This window comes from Phyllobates terribilis, unplaced genomic scaffold, assembly GCF_046119375.1.
Source record: "Phyllobates terribilis strain yellow unplaced genomic scaffold, ASM4611937v1 Scaffold_1__5_contigs__length_1240528914, whole genome shotgun sequence".
Classification (NCBI taxonomy): Eukaryota; Metazoa; Chordata; class Amphibia; order Anura; family Dendrobatidae; genus Phyllobates; species Phyllobates terribilis.
Genome location: NW_027362761.1, coordinates 295,876,878 through 295,902,771, shown reverse-complemented (window position 1 = coordinate 295,902,771; position 25,894 = coordinate 295,876,878). Strand labels below are relative to the sequence as shown.

At 41.1% G+C, this 25,894-nt stretch overlaps 2 protein-coding genes across 6 annotated transcripts in view; one reads left to right on the top strand and one right to left on the bottom strand.

The window, feature by feature from the left end:
- The window catches only part of SLC7A4 (solute carrier family 7 member 4), a 39,550-nt gene extending 18,882 nt beyond the window's left edge, over window positions 1–20,668 (top strand). The window contains exons 3-5 of the mRNA XM_073673239.1: window positions 8,482–9,176; window positions 15,269–15,377; window positions 18,896–20,668. Coding sequence (XP_073529340.1) covers window positions 8,482–9,176; window positions 15,269–15,377; window positions 18,896–19,092 — 1,001 coding nt within the window. The 3' untranslated portion in view covers window positions 19,093–20,668. The remainder of the gene's footprint in view (window positions 1–8,481; window positions 9,177–15,268; window positions 15,378–18,895) is intronic.
- The window catches only part of LRRC74B (leucine rich repeat containing 74B), a 137,194-nt gene continuing 125,324 nt past the window's right edge, over window positions 14,025–25,894 (bottom strand). For 2 of the 5 annotated variants that reach the window (XM_073673247.1, XM_073673282.1), the window contains 2 exons: window positions 16,399–16,487; window positions 14,025–14,848 (listed from right to left, as the gene is read on the bottom strand). In XM_073673247.1, the coding sequence (XP_073529348.1) occupies window positions 14,775–14,848; window positions 16,399–16,487 (163 nt within the window). In that variant the 3' untranslated portion in view covers window positions 14,025–14,774. Of the gene's footprint in view, window positions 14,849–15,503; window positions 15,562–16,398; window positions 16,488–25,894 lie in introns of all 5 variants that reach the window. The other 3 variants (XM_073673267.1, XM_073673275.1, XM_073673260.1) reach the window with 2 other exon arrangements.

Genomic DNA, 25,894 nt, shown 5'->3' with positions numbered 1-25,894 from the left:
TGGGCAGCCAATTCTCTGCTTCAGGGGTCACATGTCAGAGTCTACTCAAACAATATGACAACTGTAGCCCACTTGAGACATCAGGGAAGTACAAGAAACAGGAGATTGCAAAGGATCTTCCACTGGGCAGAGCATCATCTACTATCCTTGTCGGCTCTGCACCGGAGGGGCTCCGACAACTATCAGGCAGACTTGTTGAGCAGGAAAGACATTCATCCAGGGGAGTGGCGTCTGAACTCTAAGATATTTCAGATGATTGTTCAAAAGTGGGGATACCCAGATGTGGATCTGTTTGCGAACCAGAGAAACGCAAAAGGAAGAGCTTTTTTTCTCCTTGGACCCCCGAGGATTCAGCAACAGGGATAGATGCATTCACTCACCCTTGGGAAGTCAGGCTCACTTATGCCTTTCCCCCGATTCCGTTTAATACCAAGGACCTTACAAAAAATAAGGTCGGAAGGGGTCAAGACTATCCTAATGGCTCCAATGTGGCCAAAAAGCATGGTACGGAATATTGAGTAGTCTAAAAATGGAGGATCTGTTGATGCTTCATCAAATCCACGATCTGCTGCATCAGGGCCCAATCTACCATCCAGCCCCTCAAAATTTGTCTCTAGCGGCTTGGCTTCTGAGACCGCCCTCTTAAAAGCCAGAGGCTTCTCAGTACAGGTGATCCATACACTGCAGAAAACAGGTCACGAATTCCATCTATGAAAAAATTTGGAAAGCTTTCAAACTGTGGTATGAATCTTGTCCATTAGATCCCTTTCGGCCTGACATGGCAAGAATCTTGATTTCCTACAGAACGGTCTGTCTAAAGCAGTGGTTCTTAACCGGGGTTCGGTGAGTCGGTCTCAGGGGTTCGGCGGAGCCTCCGCCATGGAGGTCAAGACACACCCGACTCATTAAGTAAATTCGTGATGACACGCCCCGCTTGGCCATCACTTGCTGCAGATGATCACGTTACATTTATTGGTCAATCAGTGCTGCGGGGAATTTAGTGTGCTCAGTAGTTACTGTGTGACTGTCGTAGTCGTACGTTGTGTGGTTTCTTTCTTAATATTTTAATCCATACTAACCTATGTCGAGCAAAAAAAGAAAGTGGTCGGACGAATATGTACAACATGGATTCACATGTATCACGGAACGTGATGGGAGTCAGCGTCCTATCTGCATGATTTGCAATGCCAAGTTGAGCAACTCTAGTCTCGCACCGGCAAAACTGAAGGAACACTTCTTGAAGCTCCATGGAGATGGGGAATACAAGAACACAACGCTTGCTGAATTCAAGGTGAAAAGAGCCAGATTCGATGAAAGGGCCACTCTGTACCCGTAAACAAACCGATCCTCACCGCATCGTACGAAGTTGCTTACCTGATCGCAAAGCAGGGCAAGCTGCACACCATCGGTGAAACACTCATTAAAACCAGCAGCGTTAAAGATGGCGAATCTGATACTCGGAACAGCGGCCGAAGGTAAATTATCCCAAATTCCTCTTTCAAATGACACCATCAGTGACAGAATAGAGTGCATGAGTAAAGACCTCTTGGCTCAAGTAGTCGCAGATCTAATTTCAAGTCCGGCAAAATTCATCCTTCAACTCGACGAGAACACACACGTTTCTAATCTAAGCCAGCTTGCTGTTTTCGTGTGCTATGTGAAAGACCACATGATAAAAGAAGAGTTTTTATTTTGTAAGCCTCTTACAACAACAACTAAGGCAGCCGATGTGAAGAAGCTTGTGGATGACTTCCTCAGAGACAACAATCTTTCATGGGATATGGTTTCTGCAGTTTGTACGGACGGAGCTCCAGTCATGCTGGGAAGAAAGTCTGGTTTTGGTGCGGTAGTAAAAGCCGATGCACCACACATCATTGTTACGCATTGTATTCTGCACAGGCATGCGTTGGCAACAAAAACCTTGCCTCCAAAAATGGCAGAAGTATTAAAAACTGTAGTGGAATGTGTGAACTATATGCGAAATAGTGCTCTGAGGCACCGCATCTTCAGTGAGCTGTGTAAAGAAATAGGCTCTGAATTCGAGGTACTCCTGTACCATTCTAATGTTCGGTGGTTATCCTGGGGACAGGTGCTGAATCGTGTTTTTGCCATGCGTGTGGAATTAGCCCTGTTTTTGCAAGAGTACCAACATTGTCATGCAGATTGCTTCAAAAATCCTAATCTCATATTAGCGTACATGGCTGATATATTTGCAGCTCTAAATCATCTCAATCCGCAGATGGAGGATGGTGGAGTCAACATCATGGAAGCAGAAGAAAACCTGAAGGCTTTTAAAAGAAAAAAAAAAACTACCATTATGGAAACGACGAACAGAGAACAATAACTTCGCTAACTTTCCCCTTCTGGACGACTGTGTAAGTAAGATCGAAGATGTGTCTGGAATCGGAGACATTTCTGTATCCATGGAACTGAAGCAAACCATTGCCACGCACTTAGATGAGCTTGCAAAGTATCTCGACGGATATTTCCTTACAAGAGTCATATCCAACATGGGTGAGACAGCCGTTCTTGTTTGCTGTTGAGACAGCAGATGTCAATTATGAATACCTCGATGAAATCATTGAAATTCAGCAGAGCCAGGTTCAACAGCAACTCTTCAGAACAACAACACTCTCAACGTTTTGGTGTCGACAGTTGGAAAAGTACCCAATTATTGCTAAGAAAGCCCTGGAATTTTTTATACCATTTGTTACAACATATCTCTGCGAACAATCCTTTTCGAGGATGCTGGACATAAAAGCAAAGAAAAGGAACAGACTTTGCTGTGAAAATGACATGAGAGTAGCACTTGCCAAGGTGAAGCCACGCATATCTGAACTGGTCTCTCAAAAACAGCAGAAGTCACACTGATTTGCAGGTATGTAATTTGTTGTGAGCTCATGCACGGTGTTGGTTTTGTTCTTTGATCAAGGTGATGTTCGTGCATGGTTCATTTTGTGTACCAGTAAAAAAACATATACCTATGTCTTTAATTTGGAAAAAAATCATATTTGATTTATCACTAAAGAAGGGTTCGGTGAATGTGCATTTGAAACTGCTGGGTTCGGTACCTCAAACAAGGTTAAGAACCACTGGTCTAAAGGATTGAGACCAAGCACACTGAAGGTCCAAGTCTCGGCTTTAAGCTCTTATTTTGATACTGATTTGGCCCAGAACAGATGGATTAAGAGGTTCATGATAGCTGCTTCTCGGATAAATCCTACAAGAGCTAAAATAGTTCCACCTTGGGATCTCAACATAGTTCTTAGAGGCCTAACTATGCATCCTTTCGAACCAATAACTGAGGCACATATAGACAAATTGTCTTGGAAAGCGGCATTACTTATAGCTCTGACTACAGCCAGGAGAGTGGGTGAAATCCAAGCCCTGTCTATCAGAGAACCTTATTGTCGTATTTTGCAGGACCGGATCATCCTCCAGTTGGAACCTTCTTTTCTTCCTAAGGTGTCGCCTGATTTTCATATGTCTCAGCCCATAATTCTTCCGTCATTCTGTCAAAATCCATCAAATGGCAAGGAAGAAGAAGAATTGCACGCTTTAGACGTAAGAAGGACTATAATCCGCTACTTGAGTGAGACTGAAACTTGGAGGAAGGATCAGAACTTATTTGTTCAATATGGTGGCCCCAATAAAGGGAAGAAAATTGCAAAACATCCGCTAGCAAATTGGATTAAGAAAGCAATTTGTGAAACATACATAGTTCAAGATTTCCCTCCTCCGAAATCCTTGAAAGCTCATTCTATAGAGCTATGTCGGTCTCTTGGGCTGAAAAGGCTAGTGCATCATCGAGCAGATTTGCAGGGCAGCTACGTGGTCGTCTATCCATACCATTGCTAAACATTATAGACTAGATGTAATATCAAATAGAGATTTAGCATTTGGAAGGAAAGTTCTTCAGGCTGTTGTTCCTCCCTAAGATTCATTCTTTGGTATTACTCCAGGTGTGTTGTCGTGGAGGGGATTGGAGAAAATGGAATTAGACTTACTGGTAATTCGGTTTCTAAGACCCTCCACGACAGCACGGGTAATTCCTGCCCTTTGCTTATTAATGGAAAAATCCTTAGTGTTAATAAAATATTTAGAGCATTCATTCTGTGTGGTCCTTTGAAAACACTGGGGATGGTAGCGGGGAGGGGCTATTTAACCTCTTGTTTTCCTGTCCCTAATTAAGATGGGGAGGCTACCTCCCAGGTGTGCTGTCGTGGAAGGTCTTAGAAACCGCATTACCGGTAAGTCTAATTCTATTTTTTTGTGACTTGCCTTTTTTTCCGCTTTGAGGGACCTCTCCTGGGAAATGCTGGCCTGGTACGATTCGAGGTCCTTCAGTTCCAGAAGTACTCTGGCACTCTCCTCCACCACTGCCAAATATCTGGGTCTTGATCACTACCTCCTAGAACTGAAGGTACGATGTAGAAGCCTGGCCTGCACATTGTTATAGAAGGAAAGCATTGTGCATTGCCAACTGTACGATGTGCACAGCCAGCTTCTTGTACCACATCTTGGCCTTTCTCAAAGCACTATACGGATGGAGGACTTGATCAGAGAGATCAACTCCCTTCATGTACTTGTTGTACCCCACTACAGTCTGGTTTGACAACCTGTGTAGAGGAACCTCATACAGTGCTTGGGTTGCTGCCATCACCATGTATGGTGGTCAAGAGAAGGACATCCTTCTTGTACTTGACCACCAGCAGGTTGTCGCTACAATGGGCTCTGTTCTGACCCCTTCTGAGCATATGCTCAATTAGCGTCTTCTGGAGGCCTCTCTGATTTTTGCGGACAGTGCTGCAGACTGCGGTACCTTGCGCAGAGAGGGATGTCAGCAGTTGGATGCTGGTATAAAAGTTATCGACGTAGAGGTGATAACCTTTATCCAGCAGTGGGCGCACCAAATCACACATTTTCCCACTCACTCCCAGGACAGGGGGGCATTCAGGGGGTTCAATCCAGGAGTCCTTCCTTTCATAAACTCTAAACTTGTTAGTGTACCCTGAGGTACTCTCTCACAGTTTATACAGCTTGATTCCGTACCTGGCCCTCTTACTGGGCAGGTACTGCCGGAATCCAAGCCTCCTCTTTAAAATGAATTAGGGACTCCTCCACGCAGATGTCCCTTTGGGGCACGTACACTTCAGCAAACTTGTTGTTGAAGTGCTCAATGACTGGCCAAACTTTAAAAGGACTATGAAAGTTGGGGTCATCTCATGCAGGACATCGCATTATCGTTGTAATGCAAGAACTTGTGGATGGCCTCAAGTCATGACCATTCGGAACACTGGAGTGTTATACAAAACGTCAACACTCCAGTATTGCCAAGCTTCTGGCTTCTTCAGGATCCCCATGTGAAGGACCAGGTCCCAAAACTTCATAATTTCTACTGCGTCTACAGGAGACCAGTAACAAAATGATGAAGAGCGGTTTTCTGCCAAAAATTGTTGAGCGTACAAATTAGTTTGGCCCACCATGAGGCTTACAAAATCCTCAGAGAGAGACTTATTACGCCCTATGTCAGAAAGGGGTTAATCACCATTTGAAGTTTTCTGCTAATTTCGATGCTGTGACTCACCGGCCCCTCTGTTGCCTCCAGTCTGTGAATGACAGGTCACTGCTGATCTCACACAGAAGAGGCAGGTCATTCAAAGACCAGAGGCAGGGGGAGGGGCCGGTGAAATCACAGACAGGGAAGAGACCCAGTGTACAGTCCGGCCCCTGTGCACCGAAATTAAATGAGCAGAAACCAAAGGTATCAATGTAATCAGTATTACAGCCATGTCTTTACTTTATATTACAAAATCGTGCAGACAGCTTCTCTTTGGATGTTTGTGGGATTACACAATTAAACAATATATTCCAGCATTTAACCATCAAGGCTGACAAAAATTCATCATCTTTATTTTGAAAGTCAAAATCATGATTTTGTGTCAGTTTTGATGGTTAAATGCTGAAATATATTGTTTGGAAGTTTTGGATACTGTGAGGAGCTGGTGAACCCTGAAAAAAATCCCTATAGCATTTTATATGGTCTTTCTGTGTGCGGATTGGAGGAATCACACAATTTGTGATAAATGTATTAGTGGTGGCTGGTCATTTGGATCCCACAGTTAATGAGACTGGTGGCTGTTGCCCCTCATATATGATTGGCTATTGTAAAGTCTTTTTTATTCACTGATTATAGAAGTGATTGTTACACACACACACGCATTAAGGGACCAATTGATAGTTTGCATGGTGTTTTAAAGGGAATCTGTCACCCCCCCCCTGGGCGATATCCAACCTCTACTATGAGCATACAGGGTATAGAAAAGTAAATCTATACTTACCTGTATGGCCCATAGCAGAGGTCTGATTGCAGAGAAAAGCACTTTTAATCAATTTTTTTTTCCACAGGCTTGACGCCAAGCAATCCCCGCATCTCTGCTTATTATTCCCCTAAATCCCTGCATCTCTGTTTAATTATCATATCCCCCGTCTGCCTGTGCTCTGCGCCGCAGGGTTCTATTGCGCAGGTGCCGAGGAGTCACTGTCACTTTCTGGCGCCTGCGCAATAGCAACCTGCGGCGCAGAGCACAGGTAGACGGGGCCGGGATGAAGCTGAGCGCGCTCTATGTGAAGAGTGCTTTGCACGTGCCCGGAAGTCAGGAAGCACCGTGCACGTCACAGGGCCCTGTAACTTGCAGGGGAGGGGGGATATGATAATTAAACAGAGGGGCGGGGGGAATAATAAGCAGATAGGCTGAACGCCAAGCCTGTGGAAAAAAGAATTGATTAAAGTGCTTTTCTCTGCAATCAGACCTCTGCTATGGGCCATACAGGTAAGTATAGATTTACTTTTCTATACCCTGTATGCCCATAGAGGTCTGATATCGCTCAGGGGGGTGACAGCCTAAAGCGAATCTGTGCCCACGATGCAGAAATGTTCAGGATTTTTCCTGAGCGTTTCTGCATCTCCCTTGCAGAAAAAACGCATGTGTATTTTCCAGGTAGAAGCGTTTGTCAAGCGTTCTTCACATGCATTTCTGCATGCGTTCTGTCAAGCTCTTTTCCAAGCGATTTTTGAGCATCACTTGGAAAGTGCTTGACCACTTGGTCACACAATATAAATCCATGCAACTGGCAGCGGAAATTTCCGCAGCATGTGCACAGCACATGCGCATGCGCATTATCATTGAGAAACATGGCAGACAACTTAACAAGCGTTTTCGTGGCGGAAATGCAGCTGCGGAAACACATTAAATCCGCATCTTGGGCACGCAGCCTTAAAGTGTTTCTCTTTGTCTTGTAGTCTTTATTGATGATGTAGTAGTGTTAATTTTTGGTTTTACCCCCCCCCCCCCCCCCCCAAAAAAAAAAAAAAAAAAATCTTTTTTTGACTTTAACCTTTTTGCAAATGTTTAGTGCAAAAATTCAGGCATACATAAAATCACCAGAAGTGAACGGAGTACATTTGCACAAAATTTTTGCAATGTTTTAAAAATTTGCAATTGGTGAATCGACCAAAAACATTTGGAAACCAAAAAACCCAACCCACAATGATAATCGTTAAAAAGAAACACAGCAAAAAAATAACAGGCAAACATAGGCCACCCATAGAAGTGAATGCAGCGGTGTTCTTGTGTGTGCATTACCAATTCATTCACATAAGATATTGGGATCCCCGTTTTAACTTTTGGGATAAGTGGGGGTCCTATCAGATGAACCTTAACAGATTAAGTTCTAGATTTACCACCTATTCTTTAGATGGGAGATAAATGTTGCTCATAGGATACCGCCTGTAAATGTGTTTTTTCATGTCTAATTATATGGAAATTCCTTATGTGATAAAATATCAAACTCCCTGCTTCGGCTCTGCCTGTTCTGTTGTCCTATCCCAGTCTCTAATTACACTTCTGCAGAACCGGATTTAGTTTCTATTGAATGAATAATAATAATAATTAATTATTTATATATTTTTAAATTGGAGTCTATTGGAAATTGATCATAATGCAGTCATCGGTTTCCGGATCCATTTTTTTTTTTTTTTTTAGAGCTGCGCATGCCCAGAGCACAAGTGGTTTTCAGGGACGTCTCTAGTAAAAATCTGATACGTTTAAAAATGGATCAAAGACAAATGAAAATTGGATACCAAAAAATGTCCATTTTCTTAAATGGAGATATATTATTTGTGTGTGTGTGTGTGTGTGTGTGTATATATGTATGTGTGTGTGTATGTGTAATATATAAATATAAGGCTGAGCCATTCAAAAACTGAAATTTTGATTTCCATTTTTGCTCTGTTCGTATTTGTAATAATTCCAATATTTTAAAACCGAAGAAAACTGGCTGACCACTCCACATGTGAACGGAGCCTTGGTGTTTAGAAGTGGGAACATATGTATATTACATTGTGAAATAGAACTATATGTAGATTACGTCTTGATATTGTGACTCTGTAAATAATCTAGATTATATCTTCTATTGTAGCCATGAATACTGTGTTGCTCAGTAACCTCTTCTCCCTTCCAAGAATTGTATATGCAATGGCTGAAGACGGGTTATTTTTTCAATTTTTTGCTAAAGTAAACCCAACCACCAAAGTCCCCGTCATTGGAATTGTGGTATTTGGTATTCTGACGGCCATCCTAGCCCTTATCTTTGATCTGGAAGCCCTAGTCCAGTTTTTATCTATCGGCACACTGCTGGCATACACCTTTGTTGCAGCCAGTATCATAGTTTTAAGATTTCAACAGGAAAAGTCAGAACCTTCACATGAAGCTGAACAAGAGCCAAGTCCCCAGCACCATGTCCCGAGTGTCAGTGTAGAAAGGATTGCTGGAGAAGAAATGAAGGAATATGAGTCTTTCTCAGATAAGCTCCAGCTAGTGGAAACTCAGAAAAAAGCCAATGAGCGAAGAGAAACCGGACACTTGAAGGCCGCCTTTGAACCATATCTAAAGTTCCTGAGTGACTGTTACCCTGGAGAAGTGGTCACCATTTCAGTCGTGACGATGATGTTCTGTGCTATTTGCCTGTGCTCGGTCTTGGTGTTTGGAAGTAATGAGCTTCATCTACCCAAGTGGAGTTTTTACTTACTCCTTGTGATCTTTTTGATTGGGTTCTTAATCAGTTTATTTTTAATTTGGGTTCATGAGCAACAGAAGAAAACCACAACTTTCCAGGTGTGTAAATCCTTTATTTCCCTACTTGTAGATTCCCAAGATCTCTTCTCAATTTGTTATTTTCAACAATCCTAAAGACAGCTTCAGATTTTCCCCTCAGCTCAGTTTGCTTAATATTGGGTTATCTTAACTGATTTTATGCCTACTACTTCAACCTTGTCATGATTTCCGTGCACTAGTTGTAAATGTACACTCAATTTTGCCTCATATTGGTAGAAAAGAGATGATCGTTAGGTTTTCCTGTCAAAGAGAATTTTTATTAACTATAGTATTGTTTGTACCTATCTGGTGATTCCTTTTTAAAGGGATCCTCTAGAATTAGAAAGAAACTGCTTCATTATAGAAACAACTCTTGTCACTGGATTGTGTCTGGTATTGCAGCTCTGCTCTATTCACAACAATAGGGCTGAGCTGCACTGCCCATCGATAACTGTGTCCCTGTTTAAGGAAACAAGCTGATGGTTTATTTTCTAATCTTGGATTACTCCTTTAGGCTAGGTTCACATTTGTACATCTGCAGATATGCACGTCAAAGATTCTGTGTGTGTGTGTGTGTGTGTGTGTGTGTGTGCGTATATGTATATTTAGTCCTGCTCATCGTTATTGGCACCCATGAAGTTTAAGTACATAATGTATAATATCTCCTGAAAAAAAGGAATCCAGTGAAACAGTTTTTTCTGTAGGGCACTCGTGTTAAATGCAAATGATAAACAATAATTTTAAAACAAAAAACAATGGGAGGGAAAAGTAGAAAAACCTAAAGCTTACTGTAACACTGGTATTGGCACCCTTTACATTAATTTAGTATGGAAACACATTTTGACTCGCCTGTGGCAAATCGCAAGAGATTCACCTGTGATTCAATTGTTGGTGCCCATGTGACATGAATTGGCCAATGAATTATGACTTCAGTGTTTTAGAAAGCACATAGTTAGGCCCTGTTCCTCTCTTACTATGGAGAAGACAAAGGAGCTGACTGAGGACATCAGAACTGCTATTAACAAACACAAGACTTCCAAAGGGTATAAGGCCATCTCCAAAGACCTTAGTATCCAAGTTTCAACAGTGTGCAATGTTATTAAGAAGTTTGCCAAGCATGGAATCATCAAGCACCTCCCTGGACGTTGGGGAAAGAGGAAAATTGACAAGAGATGTCTTCGAAGGTTGGTGCAAATGGTGGAAAAAAACACCACGTCAAACATCCAAAGATCTGAAGGCCAACCTGGAACAGTCTGGGGTCATGGTTTCAACAAGTACCATACAACGCACACTAAATCAAGCAGAGCTTTATGGGCAAAGGCCAAATAAGAAACCATTGCTGAAGAAAAGACCTAAAGAGGAATGACTGATCTTTGCCAAAGAGTACCTTGACAAACCACGATTTTTCTGGGAAAATGTCCTGTGAACAGATGAAACAAAAATAGATCTTTTTGGCAATGCAAAACAATTTTTTGTTTACAGACCGCGCAATGAAGTTTATAAGGAAAAGAACACCTTGCCAACAGTTAAGCATGGTGGAGGATCCATAATTCTGTGGGGTTGCTTTGCTGCATCTGGTACTGGAGGCCTTGACCATATCCCAGGAATCCTGAAATCGGAGAATTATCAAGCCCTTTTAGAGGAAAATGTTCTACCCAGTGTAAGAAAACTTGGTTTGAGATCATGGGTCCTTCAGCAAGACAATGACCCAAAGCACACATCCAAAAGTACAGAGGAATGGTTGAAAGAAAAAATGGACTGTTAAAATGGCCAGCAATGAGTCCTGACCTCAATCCCATTGAAAATCTTTGGGGTGAGCTGAAATCTGCCATTGGGAAAGAACCCTGCAAACATTCAAGAGCTTGAACAAACTGTAAAGGCAGAGAGGGAGGAAATTGCAGCAGAGAAATAAAATAAGCTTATGGATGGCTACAAGAAACGTTTGGAGGCTGTCGGATATGCCAAAGGGTGTGCAACCAAGTATTAATTAGGGGTGCCTTTATTGCTGCACATGCTGTTTTATTTTGTTTTTTTTCTTTGAAATTGCAACAGAGAAGTTGAAAAACAATGCTTTTATTGTTGTATTACTTTGGACCACTAATGAAAAATCCTGAGGATATAACATTGGCACATTACCATTTATTTCTGAAGATATTGTACAGTCCTATGAAAAAAAAAAAATGAAGGGGTGCCAATAATGGTGAGCAGGTGCGTGCGTGTATATTATTTATTATTACAGTTGAAACCAGAAGTTTACATACACTATATAAAAAGACAAACGTGCATGTTTATCAATATCTGACATGAAATCATGAAAAACAATATATATATATATATATATATCTTTTTTTTTTTTTTTTTTTTTTTTTTACTACTTCAAAATCAAAAGTTTACATAAATTTCATTAGTATTTGGTACCGTTGCCCTTAAACTGAATGACTTGGGTCAAACGTTTCAGATATCCTTCCACAAGCTTCTCATAATAGTTGGTCGGAATTTGGGCCATTCCTCCTGACAAAACTGGTGTAACTGATCCAGGTTTGTAGGTCGCCATGCTCGCACCTGTCTTTTCAGCTTTGCCCATAAATTTTCAATAGGATTGAGATCAGGGCTTTGTGATGGCCACTCCAAAACATTGACTTTGTTATCCTTAAGCCACTTTGTTACCATTTTGGCAGTATGCTTCGGGCCATTGTCCCTTTGGAATACCCATTTCCGCCCAAGCTTTAACTTCCTTGCTGATGTCTTGAGATGTTGCTTCAGTATTGCCACATAATCTTCTTTTCTCATAATGCCATCTATTTTGTGAAGTGCACCATTCCCTCCTGCAGCAAAACCCCACAACATGCTGCTGCCACCCCCATGTTTCACAGTTGGGATGGTGTTCTTAGGCTTTCAAGCTTCTCCCTTTTTCCTCCAAACGTAATGATTGTCATTATGCCCAAAAAGTTCAATTTTAGTTTCATCAGACCACAGGACATGTCTCCAAAAATTAAGGTCTTTGTTCCTGTGTGCATTTGAAAACATTAATCTGGCTTTTTATGTTTATTTTGGAGTAATGGCTTCTACCTGGCAGAGTGGCCTTTTCAGCCCATGTTGATACAGTACTTGTTTCACTGTGGATATTGACACAATCTTACCAGCTTTCGCCATCATCTTCACAAGGTCTCTTGCTTTTGTCCTTAGGTTGATATGCTCATGTCGGACCAAAGCACATTCATCTCTGGGAGTCAGAACCTGTCTACTTCCTGAGCAGTATGATGGCTGGACATTCCCATTTTGTATGTACTTGCATATAATTGTTTGTACAGATGAACGAGGCACCTTCAGGTATCTTGACATTGTACCCAAGGATGAGCCAGACATGTGCAAGTCCACAATTCTCGTCCTTATATCTTGGCTGATTTATTTAGACTTTCCCATGATACTATAGAAAGAAGCAGTGTTTCAGGTGTAGATTAAAATACATCCACAGGTGTGTCTCTAACTCAGATGTTGCCAAAAAACCTATCAGAAGCTTCCAAACACATGACCTCATCATATCGGCAGTCCAAAATTGTTTAAAGGCATAGTAATCTTAGTGTGTGTAAACTTTTAACTTTGCAATAAGTAATAAAAATGCCTTAAAACATTCCCACTATCTCTCATTATTCTGGCATTTGGCAAATATTAAAAATTGTAGTAATCCTAATTGACCTAAAATGGGAAAGGTTTATTCTGATTTCATGTCAGATATTGAGAAAAACATGCATATGTGTCTCTTGCTGTAGTGTATGTAAACTTCTGGTTTCGTGTGGGTGTGGGTGTGTGCGCACAATTTTTATTTTTTTGACAGATCGGCTCACTTGGTTGCACAAAGAGGTAGACACAGGAACACTGTCTCTTTAAATCTTCTGTGGTTTATTAAGAGCACTGCATAAACCATGGCAATGTTAGGCCGGGAAGGCCATGTACGTTTTGCTAACAGGAAAAACAAAACATTAACTTATGGCATAGTCGTTGTTGCTATGTGTAACCGCCCGATTCAGGAACAAACAACTCAATATTTATCTTGTCTTCACATGACAAAACAGCTCCAGAGCTTGTCTCCAGACCCACCCCACACCAAATGCTCTAAAAGGCTGGGAATTTTATCCTCTGACCTCCTCCCTCTCTACATGTGTCTCACCCTAGCGCTAAAGATGGCTGATTAACCCCTCATTCCTTAGGGTCCTGGAACCTTTTTTCCTATGTCTAATTACTGGAGCTAACAATCTCAATGCTGCATATCTCCCCTCTAGTACTTTGCCAGTGACTTTGTATGCATGTATGTATGTAGACACACGTGTGTCTATGTAAAACTTATATATAATTTATAGAGCGTAATAAAAAGGAGGCAGCAGTCCATGAATCTTGCAAAAAGTGGACTTTTATAAGTTTTATTAGCCCACGTGGCATCATTTTGGTCTTATAACAGGACCTTTCTCAAGTATTAAGTCAAGGCGTTTAGTAATACTGTATATGGTTGCCAATCAAGTGCATGATTACTGTATAAATTTTTGCAATCATTGTTTGTTATAATTAGATATCAATATTAACAATGATTGTCAAAGTCATACAGCATATGGATAAGCTACCGTATACATCTGAAGCGTTTTTTTTGCAATTCAAGCATATACATCCAGCAGAATGCACTGTACAAATGTGAACCTAGCCTTAAAGGGGTTTTCCCACAAAAAAAAAAGTTCTTGCCATAACTTCCACAATTGAAAGTGTTTAAATAAAATGCTCCTGTGTTGAGATAATCTTATAAATGTTCCCCTGCTGTAATGTCTGTATAATCTTGTAAAGATCTGAGGTTGTGGGTTGTAAGTAATCAACTAGGCAGGCTAACGATGCAACAATATTTTATTGATCACAGCCATGGTAATAAAGCAATTCCAGGTAAATGGCCAAAATACAGTTCGCTCAGTCCTCAAGTTCCCAATCTGGGTTGAGTAGTTCCACTGGCTTGGTATAAGGCCGTGCTCACTGTCTCCCAACTTTTGGTTGGCCCACAGATTTTGTATCTCCAGCCAGTATAGTCTGTAGCCACAGTCCATGATCCTCTAGACGGCAGATAAAACGATGAAAACCCAGGTATCCAGTAGCAGCAGTCCTTTTAACAAAAGTGTAAATCCAAACGACATAATCCATAATGGTAGCATGTTTATCCATTTATCCTACCAAGTCCACGGTCTCCATCCTCTTCCTTCAATCCTTCCACACAACTCCCTAAAACATGTCTCTCCTTTTTTCCACTGGGATCAGTCCCCTCCCAGGTTAGAAGTGATCACACCCTCCCCCTTAAACATTCACTGGTCACTAAAACAATGAAGAATATTCTAGAAGCCTTCACCTTAGACTGTAAGACCCTCTGTGGTGATGGCTCCACTGTGTCTCAATCTACACTCACCTAATGAGATTATTGGCTGTTGAAACAATGGACTCCTGAGATAAAGATGAGATTAGTGGAATGCTGGACATTTTACAAGTGAATCTTACATACCGACAAGAAAGCAGAACCATAAAAAGTAAATCCCTAATAACACACAATAATATTGACAAAAATGGTGGTCCGTGCTGGAAAAGTATCAGTCTTTAGTAAGTGGGCAGCTCCTCACAACTCTCTTCCGCGCCCCATCCAGGAGATGTGGTATGATCAGACCGTGTTCCTGTATGGGCAGACACAGACATTACACAGTACACAGCGGGGCACATTTATAAGATTATCTCAGCACAGGAACATTTTATTTAAACACATCCAAATGTGGAACTTATTATTATTCCAAGATCTATTGATTAAAACGTTAAAGGTGTTTTCCCACGAACGAAAGTTCATTTTAAAGATACAGTTGCCCTAATCTAGTGGTAAATTCATGGAATCTGAACCAAATGCCCACGCTTAGACATATTGTGTAATAGTATATCCACAACGAGTAAGCTGCTGGTTATATTTCTGTACAGTACATTTAGGTTGAATTCACACCCTGCTTTGCCACATTTTACAAACCTTCCTAATATTTAGCTACGTAAATACACCCTAATGTATTGTGACCCCAAATACTGATTTTAATGTGACTTTTAATCTCTAGGTTCCATTGGTGCCGCTTATCCCAGCTATTAGCATCCTGCTAAACATATATCTCATGTTAAAGCTCAACTACATGACATGGGTGCGGTTCATTTTATGGCTAGCTTTAGGTAAGCACTATGAGATGTGTATTCTTACATGTATTTTACCGTATGTGTGATGTCCACCCATATACAATACTGTGCGGAGTGGTTTTATTAAAAAGGTGAGCAAGGGAAAAAGCTGTGAATATTTACTTTTTATGTATTTTTCTTCCCTTTTACATATGTCTATTCTATGTTTTGTTTCATTGACCTGTAGGCAAAACAAAAGAATATTTATTATCCCACAATTGCCTAGACAAAGGGCACAATAGAATGTGGAGACGTGTGTTCATTTTGTATTCTAAAGTAATTAAACCACCGACAAATAAAGCGAATATATTGATATTGTGACAATGGCACCTGTCAATGGATAGAAACTAATAGGCAGCAAGTAAACACTACATTATTGAAAAAATGTGTAAGGATCTCCATGACCTTGACTGGACCAAGTTGCAATAGCGAGATGACTGGGTCAGACCAAATGGCAGATCTTGTTGGGCGTTCCCGATATGCAGTTGTTAGTACACGCCCAGAAGTAGTCCACGTAATGGCATCCTGTGACCGCGTCATGGGCACTCAAGGCTTATTAATACAAACTGGGAACCAAAGCTTGATCTAATGTAGCACAAACTGGTGAAACAGTTAATGGTGGCTATTATAGAAAGCTGTCAGAACACATGGTGCATCTCAGTTTGTTGTATGAGGCTGTGTACCTGCAGACGACTCAGGGCGCCCATACGCTGACCTCTGGCCACTGCCAAAAGTGCGTACAATACACACATGAGCATTAAAACTTGACAGCTGAGCAAAGGTGACCTAATCTGATAAATCCAAATTAGTATTTTTTTTTTGCATGGGTTGTCAATTACATGTAGATCACTTATCTGGGAAAGCGTTAGCACTAAGATACACAATGAGAAGAAGGCAAGCAAGCAGAGACAGCGTATTGCTTCTGGCTATGTTCTTTTGGGAAACCTTGTGTCCTGGCATTCATGTGTATGGCACAATGACGCATGTGACAAAGTAAATATTGTTGCAGACCACTTACCCTCCTTTGTGGCAGTGACCTCTTTCAGTAGGATAATGCCATGCTTTAAAAATTGTTCAGAAGGAGTTTGAGTCAAACAAAGTAAAGCGCTGTGAAATCAATGGCACTAAATGTCAGTAAAATAAATAAATACTTTTCATCAAAGTTCCTCAGATCTCAAGCCAATTGAGTATTTGTGAGATCTGCTGACCAACAAGTCTGATCCATGGACGCGTCATCTCACAGCCTACAGGATCTGCTCCTAACATCTTGGTGGCCGAGAATACAGAAAACCTTCAGAAGTCTTGTGGGGTCTTGGCTGTTTTAGTGGCACAATATTAGGCCACTGTTGGGTAGCATGGAGTTTAATCATTAGGGTTGATTAATATGTAGAGTCTAGGAAGAGGATTAAGCTGCTTAAACTGGTTTTCCCATGATATCCAAAGGACGGGGTAATACTTTCTGATCTCTGCGGGTCAAACCACTGGGCACACTATCAATCCCGAGAACGGGGCTGTGTACAGCCATGTCTGAATGGAGCGCATTTCCGCTCCATTCATTGTCTATGAGACTGTCAAGAAAAACCGAGCACTTAACTTGGCTACCTCCCGGGAGTCCCTGAGTCAATGAATAGAACAGAGGAGCACATGCTCAACCTCTACTTGTTTACTTGGGGCTCTGTATAGCCCTGTTCTTGTGATTGCTGAAGGTCAGTAGTTAGACCACCACCGCCGAGTAAGTTATCCCCTATCTTGGAAAAATCCCTTTATCAAATACTCCATCAAGACTGTTTATTTCCTACTTCAGGGCCTAAGTGGAGCTTGGCACAGGTATTCTGTTTTATATCCGGGGGTAATTCACTGCCCCTTTAGGCCCTACACTACTCCATAACTAATATAGTGTAAAATAGGGGATAACTCGCTCAATGCTGGAGGTCCAACTGCTGGGACCCCCCCAGTGATCCTCAACAGGACACTGTAGAACCCCATCTGGACAGAGCAGCGGTCGAGAATGTGCACCTCTTCATGGTCTATGGGACTGCAGGCAAGTCTTATTCTACGTGTGCGTGTCTTATCCTTTTAGACAGTAAGACATTACTTTTTAGCAAGAAAAAAATCTTGTTAATTGTGTGTCTTTATAGTCTGGAGGCAGCTTTCTTTGATGGAGTACAATGGTGACACAGCAAATTTCTTGATCACTGTGAGAACTAAGCAGCACAGTTCTCTCTTCTCCAGCCTGACCCTGATCAGTCTGATTGGTGCAGGGCAGGGGAAAAAACTACCAGGGCCTGCACATTACTAAAACTGCATAGATTATCTAGGTTCTGACCAGCTGAAGGAGCTTTCAGGTCATATGATCAGCTAGACTTTTTAAATGAGATGTCAAAATTTCACAATATACACGTCCCCTTTTAACTTTTAGGGTATCTGCTTTTATTAGGTGGCACTAGAGATAGCTAATTTGCATACTTATACTATGTAGCATTTGTCAATAGAACTCCATACACAACTGGTCTCCTTTAAAAATAGACAAGCACTCCCTCCCCTAAAGCTCCGAAAAACTTTTGTCATGAATGGACTCCTTTTCAGAGGTGTACGAAACTGGCCAACCGCTCTTTTATGCATGCCTAAAAAGACGGACACCACTGGATCATAGGCCAGACAGTGTCCACAGCGCCTCATTATAGGAAATCTTCCGCCGGGGGTTACGTCTGAATCGCTTATTTCAGAGGTTTACACGGAAACCCCGGTGTAAGCGCTCAGCGTAGAGCACAGGATAAATGTGAACCGAGCCTTACTACGATCTTTGGGAGGCAGAATGAACAAAACAGCATGGCAAGAATTGGTTTTATTTACTTTTTACGCCGTTCCTCGTGCGGTATAAGTAATAAGGCGGTTCTATTCTTCGAGTCGGTGCGATTTACAGCGATACCAGATTTATATAGTTTTATGTTTGGCTGTTTCGCACACTAAAAAATTATTTATTTTTTTTTACAAAACAAGTTTTTGAGGACTATAATCTTTCTATATTTCTGCCGACAGTCATGTCAGTGCTTGTTTTTTGCAGGAACAGTTGACTTTTTTTTTATTGTTACCATTTTTGGGCACATAATCATTTTTGATCGTTTTCTATTCCGATTTTTGGGAAGCAGAATGAACAAAAAACAGCAATTCAGGAATTGTTTTTTTGCCTTTTTAATGTTCTTCACCATGTGGTAAGTGATGGGCAGCTTTATTCTTTGGGTCAGTACGATCACATCAATGGCACATTTATCATTTTTTATTTTTTTTTCTCTTGCCACTTTTACACAATAAAAGGAGCTGTATGGCAGCTTGTTTTTTTTTTTTGCAGGACAAGATGGCGTTTTCAGCTATACCAATTTTATTTACATTAGTCTTTCATCAAAACCCTGGATAGAACTGGTCCAATATAAACTGTTGTGTGCATGAGCCCCTAGTGCAAATCTATGGGGGGAAAGTACAGTGTTGGTGTATAATATATTGTGCTTCTCTTCCAGGTCTCATTGTGTATTTTGGTTATGGTATATGGCACAGCAAAGAGAATTTACGTGGTCCGAAAGGTCATGGGGTTACTGCACGTTATGTGGTATTTCCCAACAGCAGCCTGGAGGAAACTGTGCAGCAGGTCCAACCAAATCTGCAAGACGCCATGGGAAGAGCAGAGATCACGGACGAAGAAATTCATAAGAGATGATAATTAAAGCTTGTAAGCGAGAACACTATTAGACTGTGGGCACTCTGGCATTATTTGATATTTTCTTCCCTCTGATGTGATCTCTATAGGGTTCGTTAGACAATGCAATGGATGAGATTGGGATGAGGAGACTATAAAATACTATGTGTATTTTTGGAAAATATTGACACCCTGGCACCATGTGCTCTATTCTGTAATTTCTTATTTATTTTTTACATAACAAGGGGTCCATTTGGTCAATACTGTATCCTTCTCCATTGAGTCAGACTCTCTCATTAGTGGGCTTGTATGGCAGCAGATTGGCAGAAGTGATGAGCAGTACCAGTGTGCAAGCCTTTATGTTGTACCTTTTTCCTGCACAAGAAGGTTTTGCCATTTGTATTGGACTATTGGGAAGTTCCATGAAAAAAAAAAAGTTATCCAGTATCACAATGGGAAAGCAGGCCAGGTTATCTCTTGGTAGACAGCACAAAATCCATAGTACATTACCTTGTCATATCTGATGTAACAATATCATTATCAGATGAAAAATCACTCATATACCCAGTGCTCTACATAACAGACAGCCTAAACATTCATCACCTGTGTTCTCATTGAAGGGGTAATTGAAGAATATGGTCTGTTTATAAATACAGAATATGTGCAACAGAAATATATATTTTCTAAGTATTGGAATGCAAGTGGTCATTACAAGCACAACATTATAGAATGCTGAGATAAAAGCATTTCTGTTTCTGGTGTTATCTAACTGTTTTTTTTATCTTATTCATTATCAAACTCTGGTCAATGATATGAGAAAATCAAACTGTTCCCTAACGAAAAGAGCATGAGTGACAACGAAAATACAGAAGATGTATCTGTCACCAAATGGAAGGGCACAATTATCAGTCAAGCTTTGGCCATGGGTAGAAAATGTAACTGAAATGTCTCAACTCCTCATAAATGTCTTGAGTTCTCAAGATTGTTAAAAGAACTGGTGCAGCACTTGTGCCACTTTTATATCCTAGATAAATCATACACCTACCCCTCATTCCTACAATGCTCTTTTGGGGGGAACAGGGTTCGAAAGTGTCATTAGCATTCTCAGGAATGTCTCAACTTCAATCGGTGGTACCTCGAAATTTGGCTTGGAGTACAATGATGTAATTGTTCAGTTTATTTATGACTTTTTATTCTGGTGCTTCTTGACTTCTTTCTTTAGTTTGCGTTTACTCTCTAGATTTGACATTTTGTACATGTCAGTCTTGGGTGTTTGTCATTAGTTTTATTGGTTAGTGTCTGTGCTTTACAAGGGTGTTCCCCTCTCGCACATTTATGGCATATCTATGGGATATGTCTTTTAGATGAGGATCCTACCAGCCTCCTCTATCTTGAGATCGGGGCCCTAATCCCCACCACTGCAAGTAGAGAGGTGGTTAGAATTCTTTATTTTATTTTGGAATTCTGACTAGAGATGGGAGAATTGAATCTCTGGACTTTGGTCCATCAACCAGGATAGTAATCTGTGGCTAATGAACGGAAGGCTTGCAAATCTCCTTACCTCTCAGCATTCCGTATGTATGTATGTATATATGTGTATGTATGTATGTATGTATGTATATATATATATATATATATATATATATATATATATATATATGACAGACCAAAAGTTTGGACACACCTTCTCATTTAAAGATTTTTCTGTATTTTCATGACAAAAAAGTGTGAAACAGCTGAAAATATGTCTTCTATTCTAGGTTCTTCAAAGTAGCCACCTTTTGCTTTGATGACTGCTTTGCACACTCTTGGCATTCTCTTGATGAGCTTCAAGAGGTAGTCACTGGAAATGGTTTTCACTTCACAGGTGTGCCCTGTCAGGTTTAATAAGTGGGATTTCTTGCCTTAAAAATGGGGTTGGGACCATCAGTTGTGTTGTGCAGAAGTCTGGTGGATACACAGCTGATAGTCCTACTGAATAGACTGTTAGCTGCTTTTTTCTTGCCATAATACAAATTCTAAGTAAAGAAAAACGAGTGTTACTTTAAGAAATGAAGGTCAGTCAGTCTGAAAAATTGGGCAAACTTTGAAAGTGTCCCCAAGTGCAGTTGCAAAAACCATCAAGCGCTACAAAGAAACTAGCTCACATGAGGACCGCTCCAGGAAAGGAAAACCAAGAGTCACCTCTGCTTCTGAGGATAAGTTTATCCGAGTCACCAGCCTCAGAAATCGCAGGTTAACAGCAGCTCAGATTAGAGACCAGGACAATGCCACACAGAGTTCTAGCATCAGACACATCTCTTCAACAACTGTTAAGAGGAGACTTTGTGCAGCAGGCCTTCATGGTAAAATAGCTGCTAGGAATCCACTGCTAAGGACAGGCAACAAGCAGCAGAGACTTGTTTGGGCTAAAGAACACAAGGAATGGACATTAGACCAGTGGAAATCTGTGCTTTGGTCTGATGAGTCCAAATTTGAGATCTTTGGTTCCAACCACCGTGTCTTTGTGCGACGCAGAAAAGGTGAACGGATGGACTCTACATGCCTGGTTCCTACCGTGAAGCATGGAGGAGGAGGTGTGATGGTGTGGGGGTGCTTTGCTGGTGACACTGTTGGGGATTTATTCAAAATTGAAGGCATACTGAACCAGCATGGCTACCACAGCATCTTGCAGCGGCATGCTATTCCATCCGGTTAGCGTTTATTTGGACCATCATTTATTTTTCAGCAGGACAATAACCCCAAAAACACCTCCAGGCTGTGTAAGGGCTATTTGACCAAGAAGCAGAGTGATTGGGTGCTATGCCAGATGACCTGGCCTCCACAGTCACCAGACCTGAACCCAATCGAGATGGTTTGGGGTGAACTGGACCGCAGAGTGAAGGCAAAAGGGCCAACAAGTGCTAAGCATCTCTGGGAACTCCTTCAAGATTGTTGGAAGACCATTTCCAGTGACTACCTCTTGAAGCTCATCAAGAGTGTGCAAAGCAGTCATCAAAGCAAAAGGTGGCTACTTTGAAGAACCTAGAATATAAGACATATTTTCAGTTGTTTCACACTTTTTTGTTAAGTATATAATTCCACATGTGTTAATTCATAGTTTTGATGCCTTCAGTGTGAATGTACAATTTTATAGTCCTGAAAATACAGAAAAATCTTTAAATGAGGTGTGTCCAAACTTTTGGTCTGTACTTTGTGTGTATGTGTGTATATAATAATATCACACAATGTTGCCAGCCTGACTAATCAACAGGAGAACTGGGAGTGGCGGGAGGTGAGATTTGTAGGCCTCCTGTCCAGCAGTCACAGATTACTGACCTAGCCACTAGACCGGAGTTCTGAACTGGTTTTATTGATAGATACAGGCCTTACTTTATGTTTATGCGCTATTTTTATGGAGGTAATATAAAACTGAGATGGGAATAATCCTCTTTAAAACATTTTTTAATCTGTCTCCTTTCATTTCTGCATTGGCAGTGAGTGCTGCCGATGACATTAGGACTAGAGATGAGCAAAACCAAACGTAAAAATTCGGGGTTCGTACCAAACACTCAGACACGTCCAGAAGTCTGTTTGAGAGAGAGAGGGAGTTCGGGTACCCAAACTTTGGACTAAAGTTCAGCCCGTGTGCCAGAACCCGAACTTCCACTGGTCCGCTCATCCCTAATTACAACCCCGCAAACCTGTTGCTTGTGCGTGTCCTATTCTAATGAACAAGACACTTGCACAATATCTGCTGATCATGCATGCCTCTTGGCAAGTGGGTAGGTTAGTAATGTGATCATAGGATGCACAGCACTCTGGATATTTCAGGAGCACATCTATGGGATATGTCTTAAATATATAATATTAGATGAGGATTCTACCAGCCGCATGTATCTTGAGAATGGGGCCCTAATCCCCACCACTGTAAGTGGATAGGTGGTTAGAATTCTTTCATTTATTTTGGAATTCTGACTAGAGATGGGAGAGTTGAGTCTTCAGACTTTGGTCCATCAACCAGGATAGTAATCTGTGACCGCTGAATGGGAGGCCTGCTAATCTACTTACCTCTCAGGCAAGTGAGTATGGTAGTAATGTCATCATAGGATGCACAGCACTCTGAATATTTCAGGAGCATGAGTTATTAGTAATAATAATATTTATTTTTAGAGCACCATTGATTCCATGGTTCTGTACATGAGAAGGCGTTGCATACAAAATACATATATAAATGACAGTGAAGAAACTAACAATGATAGACTGGAACAGAGGGGAAGAAGGCCCTGCCCTTGGGGGACTCTCCAAGAAAACTGATTTTTGAAGTAGTATGCTAACTAGGTGCTCGGAGCAATGATTTGGGGAGGAGGCGCTGGGGTTTGGTTCTTCTCGAGAAAGGCAGCTCTACATGGAAATGTGCTTACTTCATATTGTCATTTTGCCCTGACAGACTACTTTTTAAATTATCTAATGTTAGGTGCCACCAGAATTTTCATGCTGTAAATTTATAAGAACGGCAAAGCTAATAATGCCCTTTCCATCAGCATATCATTATATATCATCTATTTCCCCTTTCTGTGCTTGGAACAAGCAGCATGAACCTGTTTAACAAGTTTTGGATAACGTGGCGTGTGCAGTAATCATTGTTCTAGTCACAGTTTTAGAGAGCGGAACAGGACATTAACGTTTTATGGAACTGGCGTATTGGCTGTTCCCTTAGGGTGTAGCTGCCTTTAGCTTGGGTGTCTGCCAGGAAATCCAGACTGCTATAAATATGATAGCTTTATTTTTCAGCAGAGAAATTAAATCAAATGCTGTTAGAAAAATAATGAAGTCATCACCACGTTAGCGTGGATTCCCAGAAGTGAACATTGGCACTTTCCTGATCATGCCAATAACTTGCCGCTTTTACTTGCAGGTGCTTTCTAGTGACAACTGGTTATTACATTTCAGCTTCCCTTGACAAGGTTGTTTTAATTGTGTACATCCCCAGCTTTCCCAGTGTCATTGCACGTGCTATTGTTGCTGTTCCAACAGCCTTGAGCATATAATGTTCTTTCTATTATGCTTTGTTTAGTATATATCGTAAGTGCTGCTAATTTCGGAGTTCCCTTCACTTTACAATAAATTGTGTGATTATGTCAAGGAAAAGACTCAGATTTGGTCACATTAAATTTACACTAATATATATTTATTTCAGCTAGGAGGGGTTAGTATATGGCCTGCTCCATCATAGTTTTGGAACCATTCCATGTCTTCCTCTTGTACTGTCGTATCCCATTCAGTGTCCAACTTGCATCTACTCTGGCATTTCATGAATTGTCATGCTCACCCTGGTTTGGCTAAATAACCTACAGATGCAAATTATTCCACCCCCATTGCAAATTGGTTTTATTACCAAAATTTAGAAACTTTGGTTCACTGTAAACAGCAGAATCGAACAAGAACAATTTAAGTAACTACACAACTAATCTACCAAGTGGTTTCTCCAAATTCAGCAGAAAATGACACTTTTAATGATTGCTGCAGACTCCGAATTATTCAACCCTACAACGTTGAATCCCCTTTTTTTTCAAGGAACCATAACTTGTTTTATCTTTCCATAGATGTATAAAGGCTTTTTTTGTTTTGTTTTGTTTTTTTTCGGGACAAGTTGGAATTATTTTTCCCTTTGTTTCCTTAAGACTGAATGTAAAATAAATAGCTTCTTTCAAATCTACAAGCGCACAGAGAAATGGTGAAAAAAAAAAAACGTCATTCCGCCAGATGCAGATAAAATTTCTTGGGACCATGATTCTTCATGTCAGTATGATTACGACATGAAACCATACCATACCGCTATACCAAAAACTCCCTTGATTATTTTTTTTTTTTTAACCATTTAGTGGTTTAACAAGATTCTGAACTTTGGAAAAACAGCAAATTAGGTTTGTGTTGCCAGTTTCCAAGACCAATACTTTTTTTTTTTTTTTTTTTTTTTTTTTTTTTAATACACTGCTCAAAAAAATAAAGGGAACACTCAAATAACACATCCTAGATCTGAATGAATGAAATATTCTCATTGAATACTTTGTTCTGTACAAAGTTGAATGTGCTGACAACAAAATCACGCAAAAATCATCAATGGAAATCAAATTTATTAACCAATGGAGGCCTGAATTTGGAGTCACCCCCAAAATTAAAGTGGAAAAACACACTACAGGCTGATCCAACTTTGTTGTAATGTCCTTAAAACAAGTCAAAATGAGGCTCAGTATTGTGTGTAGCCTCCATGTGCCTGTATGACCTCCCTACAATGCCTGGGCATGCTCCTGATGAGGTTGTGGATGGTCTCCTGTGGGATCTCCTCCCAGACCTGGACTAAAGCATCCGCAAACTCCTGGACAGTCTGTGGTGCAATGTGACGTTGGTGGATGGAGAGAGACATGATGTCCCAGACGTGCTCAATTGGATTCAGGTCTGGGGAGCGGGCGGGCCACGCCATAGTTTCAATGCCTTCATCTTGCAGGAACAGCTGACACACTCCAGCCACATGAGGTCTGGCATGGTCCTGCATTAAGAGGAACCCAGGGCCAACTGCACCAGCATATGGTCTGACAAGGGGTCTGAGGATCTCATCTCTGTTCCTAATGGCAGTCAGGCTACCTCTGGCGAGCACATGGAGGGCTCCAAAGAAATGCCACAGAACACCATTACTGACCCACTCCCAAACCGGTCTTGCTGAAGGATGTTGCAGGCAGCAGATCGCTCTCCTCGGCGTCTCCAGACTCTGTCACATCTGTCACATGTGCTCAGTGTGAACCTGCTTTCATCTGTGAAGAGCACAGGGTGCCAGTGGCGACTT